This window comes from Nanorana parkeri, unplaced genomic scaffold (genome assembly GCF_000935625.1).
Source record: "Nanorana parkeri isolate BGI_ZX_2015 unplaced genomic scaffold, ASM93562v1 scaffold28, whole genome shotgun sequence".
Classification (NCBI taxonomy): domain Eukaryota; kingdom Metazoa; phylum Chordata; class Amphibia; order Anura; family Dicroglossidae; genus Nanorana; species Nanorana parkeri.
The window spans coordinates 676,080-685,833 of record NW_017306296.1 but is presented as its reverse complement, the minus strand read 5'-3'; the positions used below and the strand labels follow the sequence as shown (position 1 = coordinate 685,833).

General features: G+C 44.8%; 1 protein-coding gene across 3 annotated transcripts in view; it reads left to right on the top strand.

Moving 5' to 3' along the window:
- Positions 1-5,267: 5,267 nt before the first annotated feature.
- The window catches only part of NAPB (NSF attachment protein beta), a 17,862-nt gene continuing 13,375 nt past the window's right edge, over positions 5,268-9,754 (top strand). The window contains exon 1 of one of the 3 annotated variants that reach the window (XM_018566868.1): positions 5,268-5,568. In XM_018566868.1, the coding sequence (XP_018422370.1) occupies positions 5,465-5,568 (104 nt within the window). In that variant the 5' untranslated portion in view covers positions 5,268-5,464. The remainder of the gene's footprint in view (positions 5,569-9,754) is intronic. The other 2 variants (XM_018566860.1, XM_018566853.1) reach the window with 2 other exon arrangements.

Here is a 9,754-nt window from a genome sequence, read left to right as displayed (position 1 = left end):
CACCTATGTTTAAAAAAAAAAAAAACACCCAAGCAGCTACCCTGATTGCCATTTTAAATGATGCAGCCACTGAGAAAGGATGGCTATAGAGGTTCCAGTTGGTAATGTTCTATAATCAGATGACCCCGGGAGGAGATTTGCTCTGCAAAACACACTCAAGGCACAACACAGAGAGATACCATGATGTCAGGGCTTCCATGGGAGAGGGGTGGAGGAGCATTAATGTCACTTGTGGGTTCCACCTTTTTAGTGTGCATTCTGAGCCATGGTGACACTGGAAATAAAAAAAAATGATTTGATTTTCACTTTATTAAAGGTTGATGGAGGAAAATAATGAAACGCTGTGCAGCCACTTTTTCCTGTTTGTAGCTTCCTTGTTCATTTAGGACATTTATCTTGATTACTAAGCTATACTGTTTGCTACTGGTCATAATTAACATTATTTTCAGCAGCAACAACCAATGACTGCTACAAATAACAACAAATTTGATTTGCTTTATAAATTATTAAATTGAATGTAACTTTGTATCATACACATTTCATTACGGTCCGCCATATGGACTTACACCCTTAGAGTATATCAACACTAAGGGGCATATTCACTAAGCTGCCGTTGGCATCCGAGTGAACGACAGACCTGAAGCGAAGTGAGCCGAGCGCTGTTCGGCTATTCACTTCAGGCTGCTACAGCTGCTACTGCTACTGCTACAGCCGTACATCGGGTGGCTTCGGGTCGGCCGAACATGCTCAGCATGTTCGGCGACCCGAAGTGCAGAAGGAGTTCGACTCAGCCGATCCAACATCTGGATCGGCTAAGCTGAACCTCCAGCAGGCTACTGGCTGCTGTTCGGTCTATTCTTATAGATGCCGAACAGCAGTGAGTAAATAGCCGAATGCTGCTGAGCGGCATTTGGCTCGGCTGTTCTGCTCAGTCCCTCCGTGGGACAGAACAGAAAAATAGTTTAAAAAGTAAAAAAAAAACGATTGTGTGGAGCTAGCAGTGACAGCTAGCTCAGCCCAACTGTTTTCTATTGGCCGGGCGGTTCTGCTGCCGTCAAAAAAAATCCCCATAGGAAAGCATAGCTAGATTCCTATTGGATATTTCATTTTGCAATAGCCAATAACAAACTAGCTATTGCACCCGCCCTCTGCTGCTGTCAATCACCAGACGGGGACCTGATGGAGAACTGCAGGTCCCTCTCTGCTGATTGACAGCAGCAGTGGGCGGGTGCAATAGCTAGTTTGCTATTGCAAATTGAAATAGGAATCTAGCTATGCTTTACTATGGGGATTTCAGCCGTTGGCTGCCGTCAGAAGAAAAAAACCGAGCAGGGAAAGGTTTACTCTGCTCGATCGAGCAGAGTGAACCTTTCTGTGAGAAAGTGTTTCTCTCCCTGGCGGCCAGGAGCCTATTAAACTCCAAGAGCGTCCGGCGGAGGAATGACAGATGTCGTTTCTGGTTACCTGGTAACCAGGAACTCATCTGTTATTACGCACTGAGAACACGGAGAGGCCGCTCTCACTGCGTTATCACAGCGTCCCTGGTTAGCTGGTAACCAGGGACGCTGATCTCTCTGCAAGTGGCCGGAGCTAGCCATGAGATGACGGCTGGCTCCGCCCAGCTGTCAGAAGCAGGCTGTCGGCCAGCTTCGGCTTTCAGCGCGGCTCAGTCGAGCCGAGGCATATGCCTTTGGCTCGAATGAGCTGCTTGGCCAACTTCAGGAGCTGTACGAGCTATTGTTAATAGCCTGGGGCCGGAGCTAGCCGAAGGATCGGCTAGATCCTTCTGCTGCTTCGTGAATAGACCCCTAAGAGGCTGACATAAACAGTTTGCAGAGCTCTTTGCTATGGGAATGAGATTCACTGCACTTTATGACCACTAGATGGAGCCGAGAAGCACAGGAATTTCATATACTTCTTGGCTCCAGCTAGTGGCCATACCGCACTGCCACTCTCATCCCCACACTGGAGAGCTGTGCAAACAGTTTATAAATCAGCCCCAGGGGGCCTATTCACACCATGTCCGGATCAGATGCAGTACATTACATTTTTCTTCTGCACCAAAAATGCATCCCAATGCATTTGTATGTGATTTTTGGGTTCTGTTCACACCAGTTCATTCCATCCCAGTGCAGAAAAAAAATGCTGAATGTCACATTATTCCTGCACTGGAACCCACCCGAACGCGTCACAAATACACTGCACCGGAACGCTACAGAAGCTCGCAAACATGGATGCAACAAATGAATATCATTCATTTGGAAAATGGCATTACCCCCCCCCACCCCCCCAAAAAAAAACCGTACTGGAACACGTCACAAATGCACCGTACCACGTTTGCAGAAACGCGTGCAGATCTGGTCCAGACATGGTGTGACAGGGCCCTTAATGCCTGTGAGCAATAATGCTATACAAGTTCAATGCACAGACTGCAGCTACAATATTTTGTAAAATCTGTGCCATCAGTATAATTGCATGCTGTTGAGTCATTCGGGTAAACCCAGACCCAATTTGGGTGCTGTATGTATTCAGAAACAAGTCAGTATGTACCCATTCCTATCGCTCCAATAGATTGCGCTGTTACTTTTGTAGAACACATTTTTCTTTACCAAAATTTGGTAATGTTAATGTAATAATAACATTAGAACACAGATTGGGTACAAAGTTATGTTAAATGACTTGAGATCAATACATGCAAAAGTAGTATGGGCTCAAAGCTAGATGTATAAACCAGTTAGTAAAATACAATACAATTGTTGCCCTATAGATTAATATGTGGTTTGTAGCTTAGATGGGAAGAAGGAGAATATAGATGCCAACCATAAAGGACCCCTGTATCCAAGATGAGTTTGTCGCAGGACACCCAAGATATATTTTAGGCCAGTATAGAATATGAGATAATTGAATCTCTAAATATAAAACAAGGACGGTGGGAAGAGAGTCTGTGGATAGGTAGAAAACAAACCCATCCTAGCTAGGCCTTGATGGGTACAGAAAAAATATTAGGAAAGAATACGTAAGGGGTAGGAAGAGGAAAGGGGGAAGTCCTAAGGATGGGGGCTAAGGGTACTAGGATTAAAGTTGAAGAAAGTGGGTAGTTTGCGGTAATAGCAGAGAATAGTGGAGTCATGGCTGTCATATCAAAAGAAATTTGTCTTGGGTATTGTTGCGGTAGGACACATTTTTCATCAGCTCAAAGTGATGACTTTTCCCTGATAGCAGACACCGCATGAAGAACATATTTGCAAAAGACAAACTTAAGCATCTTGGCATCTGAACGGATTCTAACATGTTATCTGTAAAAGATGGATGGATGGATGTATTTAATAACGAGCATGTGTGTCATTCAGAGGAAAAACATACAAAGGTCAGGAATATCCATCTTTGGAAGAGGGTAAGTGGTGTCAACTATTCCAACTGGTGGATGAGGGGTTCAGTCACAGGTATGGGTTTGACCTGCCTTGCTGTATCAACAAATTACACAGTTTTGGTTATCAGCTCTTAAAAATTGAATTCTGTTGGTGAATTTCAGTGTGCACTTCATGGAAAGAGATAAAGAAGCAATTTGTAAAGTGTGCTTTGGTCCAGCCGCAGATTGTTATATATGAAGCACCTGTGCTGCTGTCTAGGATTGGATGTCCTACAAAGATCAGCTCCAAGGTACACTGTACAATATTCAGATAGGATTGGTGCAGCAATGCATTCACATGAGATTTAGGACATTTAGCTTTTCCAGGATTCCACTGGAGGTGTGATTGGAATGACATCACCTGCGCCTAGGTGAGTGGAACAAGTTTGTGACATACAAACTGTCTCAGGTTATGAAGTGTACATGCAGATGAAATACACAAATACTCCATCACAGTCAATGAGACACATACGTATAATGACCAAGTACTGATGGCGGCGGGGGGTGTGTGTTGGGCAGACTTGGTGAGTAGTGATAAGGACAAGTTAAGCAAGTAGTGAGGGCTGCAGACTAGGCGAGTAGCAATTGGAGAAGATTAGGCAAGTAATGATGGGGGTAGACTAGAGAAGTAGTGATGGGGGACAGACTAGGGAAGTAGTGATGGGGGACAGACTAGGGAAGTAATGATGGAGTAGAGTAGGCAATCTATGATGGGGGTAGACTAGGGAAGTAGTGATGGGGACAGACTAGGCAAGTAAAGATGGGAGTAGACTAGGCAAGTAAAGATGGGAGTAGACTAGGGAAGTAGTGATGGGGGGTAGACTAGGGAAGTTGTAGAGTCTTCAAAGCAGGGACTGACTCTTTGGAGCCCCTCCCCCACTTTACAGCTTCGTTCTCAATCCAGTACTTAATTTGGTTTAATTGGCTAAGCAAAGTGCCCAAGAAGACATTCTGCATAGCAAGTAAAGCCGAATTACTGCTTAATTTACTAAAAAAAACCAACATATTGCTTAGAGTTTTCTTAAATAAAGAATGTAGCTTTTACTGCAATACTCAGCTCTTTTTCAGTGCTGCGCCCCCCCCTCCCCTTAGACACTCCACTCCATCCTGCAGGTGGGTCCCTCTTCCGGCACAAGTGATGGCTGGGACTCTCCGGGAGATGGGGCTTTAAAAACATACAACCACGCATTTAGCAAAAAACTGCAGGTCCAATGTTTGCTCCATTGGGGCCTTATGAGGACATGCTCCATCTCTTCCACAATAAAGCAGACTTGCCTACCTGTTTGCAACCTTTAGAATGTACATAGGGCTGCGCACGTGTTGTAGTTACATAATTCCGGCCCAGCCAATCAAGATGGCCAAAGATCCCAGAGCTGCCCCTAGAATGAGGCTGCCTGAGGTAGTTGCCTCAGGCGGCAGCGTCCCCGGTTTCTAAGAGATCTTAGCAAGTTGTGACGATCTGTGCGGTGCGGCTTCCCGCCCAGCTCACTGATGTCACCTGTTCCCAGAAGCTAAGCGGGACCCTCTGGCTTGCGTCCTGCTGAGCTCCTGGGAACCAGTAACATAAGACACCAGCAAGGGGACATGAATTCTGCTTTAATGTGTGACATCATGACATCAACATGTTTTTACAGATGTAAATTGACCCAAAAGAAGCTGATATAAGCAATGAAGACCAGACATGTGGCAGCCCTACCCTATGCTTTATTTACTCCTCCTGAAATAGCTAGTTTGCTGGCTGTCATGACAGGTAACTAGTACGGTCAGAAATAAGTCTCTAATAACAGCATGCACAATTTCCTTTCCCTGAAAACCCTATGTGTGACTGTGAAGACAGGTTCACTTTAAGACAGCTGTGGGCGCGCCGTGCCCTCAGTCAATATGTCCGCCCTCAGCCTCGCCCTCTGCGATGCGGCTAGGACTCCATTCCCCATCAGGCACCGCGGCCGGCTGTCTAGTAGACGGGGGCCGGTTGGGGTCAGTGGCAGTGTGTTGGTGCAGGAGGCAGCTCTCAGTTTGCTCTAGGTCGCAGGGTTCCGGGCAGATCTCATCACAATGGCCATGGACAATTCGGGGAAGGAACGGGAGGCCGTGCAGCTGATGGCGGATGCTGAGAAGAGGGTGAAGTCATCGCATTCCTTCCTGCGGGGTCTCTTCGGGTGAGGGGATGCATGTGTGGCCTGTCTGGGATGGATCCTTCTTATGTCATTCTCCTTTCACTGCAATAGGCGGCTCATCGTCCCCAGAGCTCAGCGCCGGGAGCTGCCCAGGGTGCTGAAATGCATCACCCTCCAGATATATATTGGGAGCCATGACTGCAGATTTTCATGCCATAGAGCTGACATGCAGGCCTGTATCATCATCATCATCATCATAAAATCCTCCCAACCTCGTCCACTCTGAGGCATTCAAAAATCAGAGAGATCCCTTATTTCTGATTAAAAATGACAAATTACCCCAGCGGTGAGTCACATGATTCTTGCCAAGGCATTGGTGCGTAGGGGCTCATGTATAAAGCAGCAGTATGGCAATGCCAGGCTGTAAAAACACTCAGACGTCATTCAGACAAGCAGCCACTGGTGAGAATCTGGGATATTTTCTGTCAGAAAAAGTACCACTATGCGGACCAAATTGGCACCCTGTGCAAATCCATGGCCAGTGTCACCACTCTTTGCATGCAACCAATCACCTGATCTGTTACATGCAATTAGGAGCTCCAAGCAGCCATAGACGCAGACAGTTTGTGTCCAGGGCTGGCGGATCTGGATGCAGCTAATCATCCAGTTTGCAGGTGGCCATAGCTCAGAGTGCTGCTGTGTCCAGAGGCAGGGCTTAGCTGCATCTGAACACTGCTGTCTAGCCGCCTATATTCATCCGTCTGAATGAGGCCCTATAAAGCACAACGCTGTGCTTTAAAATGTGTTCAGCACTTTACACATTAATTTTTAAAGAAGAACTCCGGGCAGAAATGTTATTAACCCTTGCAGAGGGGCTACCCAACCCCCACCCCCAGAGTTAACTGCTTGTTTTTGGCTAGGGTAAAAAAAAAGTTATACTCTCTTGTTCCTCAGAGCAGGCAGCGCTCCCTCTAGCCTGTATCCCCCTCCACTGCAGTGATGGTTTGTCCCTCAGCGTCCTCATGTCCTGTACACTATATTGAACATGATGACTTATGGACCTTAGACAGCTGCAGTGGAGGGGTAGAGGCATTCTAGGGATCAGTCTGGGATGCTCTACACTGCCTCCACATTTTATGAATGGCATGAAGTGTGACGTATCCAAGCTAAAAACAGACTCCATAGTCATTGATGAAGAAGCTTAGAAGAGTGAGGTTTAAGGGAGATCTGCTTTCAGTGTGATCCTTTCCATCTGTACACATCACATGGCTGTCACCGCTGTTTGAAACAGAAAGGGAAATATTTAGGTTCTTTGTTTTATAATGTAGACCGCATAAGTCCTCCTTTAGCCATCCCTTCTCTATTTTTATTATTTAAAGAAGGACGGACTTTAAAAAACTTACCCTTGGAGTGGAGCTACCCCCTGGGTGCTGGAATAAATACAATATACTCACCTGATCCTCAGTCCTGCCGGTTCCCTCCAGGCTACTAAACCGGTCCCTGCAGCAGCTTCTCCCGTGGGCTTTGTTGGTCTAAGGACGGCTGACATCATCACATCTATTACAGGTCCATTGACTTGCATTAGATGTTAGGACACCAAGGGACATTCCACAGCCAGAGTAGAGGGAGTGTGCACTGACCAAGGATCAGGTGAATATATCTGTTTTTATTTGGGCCCCTAGAAAAAATGAGCACTTAACCCTTGCAGTGAGGGGGGGAAGGGTCAGTTTTTTAAAATTTCCTCAGTTCTCCTGATTAGTAATCTAATTAGTAACTGTGGAACAATAGTGTCATGTTGATTGATCAGCCCCTGCTTTCCTAAAGTTGGCTCAGTGGAGTGAAGTAAATCCTTTTCCTACAATATCTCCTGTTTAAGCTCTGATGACATTATTTAAGAGAAAACAAGGACATTTTAAAATAAATGCCCTCAGGTCTTTTGTAAATAACCGTATTGTACTTTGTGCCAGAAACATAACTTTGTTGTGATAATCAGTAGTAGGTAAAAAATAACATTTGTACTTTTGTATGTATAATAATACTAATTGTTTTAAAGCTGGTTAAGCTGATCATACACGGTTGGAATTTTGGCTGGCCACATTTACAAAGAATGAATGAAATTATAACTGCGTGGCCCTGCTGGCTCATCAAAACTCCATTACTCAATCGAAGGAGCCAGGATGAAAATTGTCAGCCAATCATCTGCATCATTCACAGTTCGGGTATTCTGTAATATAAATATATATTGGAATGAAAAACCACAAGAACATCCATGCAAACACAGGAAGAACATGTAAGCAGACATTATCCTTGGTATCAGTATAACTTGGGGAGGGGGGCTTACTCGGTAAGAGAACATTTAAAGGGACTCTGTCGCCTCACCAAACATCAGGTAAAAGCAGTTCCCTGCAAACAAAGACGATGGATACTCACCACTTCAGCACTCGTCACTTCTTTCTGATACAAAGCTTTAGCCTCTGGTCTGAATCTTTGACATTTGACAGTTTCAGGAGTGTCGGATGCCTGTGTACCACACTGCATGCTGTGGTTTCTTCCTCCGATCCCTACATCCTTCCAGTAGTAACATAGAGGTCAGGGGATTCATCCATAGCACAAGGTGGGGACACAGTCTTCTGACTGGCTCGCAGCTTTGATCTGCAACAGAATGAAGATTTCAGGAGCGGGCAGCGGGACGTTTTAACTTGTTCTTTGGCAGATAATTTTTTTTTTTAAAGTGACAGTCACTTTAAAGTGACAATAAACCCTTAGATTTTTTTTAACATAAAACAATACTGTAATGTGTGCCTTACTGTAATCCATGGTTGTTTCCCTTCTCTTTGCTGCTCTTCCTTTTAAATCTGTATCTGTTCTCATGCTGAGCAGAACTTCTGTTTTGCAGCAGACTGCCTTGTCTCTGAAATGGATACACGGTGTCTGTGTGTAGGTTTGCAACCTGAGCCAGCACTACAGGAAGAGGCACTCAGCTGCAAAGGGAAGTTCTCCCCCAGCATGAGAAGAGATACAGATTTAAAAGGAAGAGCAGCAAAGAGAAGGGAAACTACCATGGATTACAGTAAGGCACACATTACAGTATTGGTTTATGTTAAACAATCTGAGGGTTTAATGTCACTTTAAAACCTCACAGCCGTACAATGTCCACGGTCACGCAGAAGCCCGCGCCCAGGAGGGACCAGTGCTGCATATAGCTGTGTGCTGTCGCCTGCACATCCTTATGACAGGACATGGCTACACGCTGACTCGACCTTGCACATGGATGCAGTCTGTACAGATATAGGAAGCTTTGATTTGACCTTTACAAATATTATTTTACGAGTAGACCCCTGGTAGATGTAAACATTTAGGCCACATTAGTCTGGGATGTAGTCTAAGATGAGTGGGATTCCCTAGCAGTTTTGTAAGGGGTAGGGGTTACGGTGGGGTTTTGGCAGCAGTGTCCACTTTACCCTAGGTGCACTTGTCTTGAGAAGGGTTATTGGCTTACAGGGTATTCAATTATTTTATTAGGGGTATAATTGATTCTAGGGGAGCAAGAAGTAAAATCTTAGGCCTGTGTCTGATGGACCCAGCAGAGATGTCACAGCATTTGCTGACTTCTAGGGCAAACTGTCCTTGTTTCAATATAAATGCAAATTAAAAAGGGCACATTAATAAGGCAGCAGGTTTTTTTTTTATGTTGTAGTCGGCAATAAATTATGAATGAGGAATGTGTAGAGAAGAATGGTGTATGTGCCAACTCCATTTTGCTGTGGCTTGAATATATTTACCAAGGCTATATTAATTTATAACGCTGAACTAGCTATATCGCTAACAAGAGTTAATACACACACATGAACTTCGGTTTGTTGAGCAATGATTAATTCACAGTAAAATCTGATATACTATTATAACCTACAAGTTCACATTCATTCCTCCAATATATACACACTGATATTTGTATTTCACCTTACTGAATGAACATAGCCATTTTGTTCTGAAAGCTTATTTTGGAAATAACCAATGGAGAAATCAGCGCTCATACACAAGAGATGTCTGTGGATGTGTCTGGGGACACACGGCTCATTTCATTCTAGCAGAACCTTGCTTGATATGAAAAGGTGTTGACATGATGAAAAGTCAGTGTAAAAGCTGACCTGACGGGTGCCTTCAGATGCCTAGTTTTGTGTCCCTGAGTGGCCTCTGGAGCCCTAAACCAAGGATGTCCAAAAGAAAA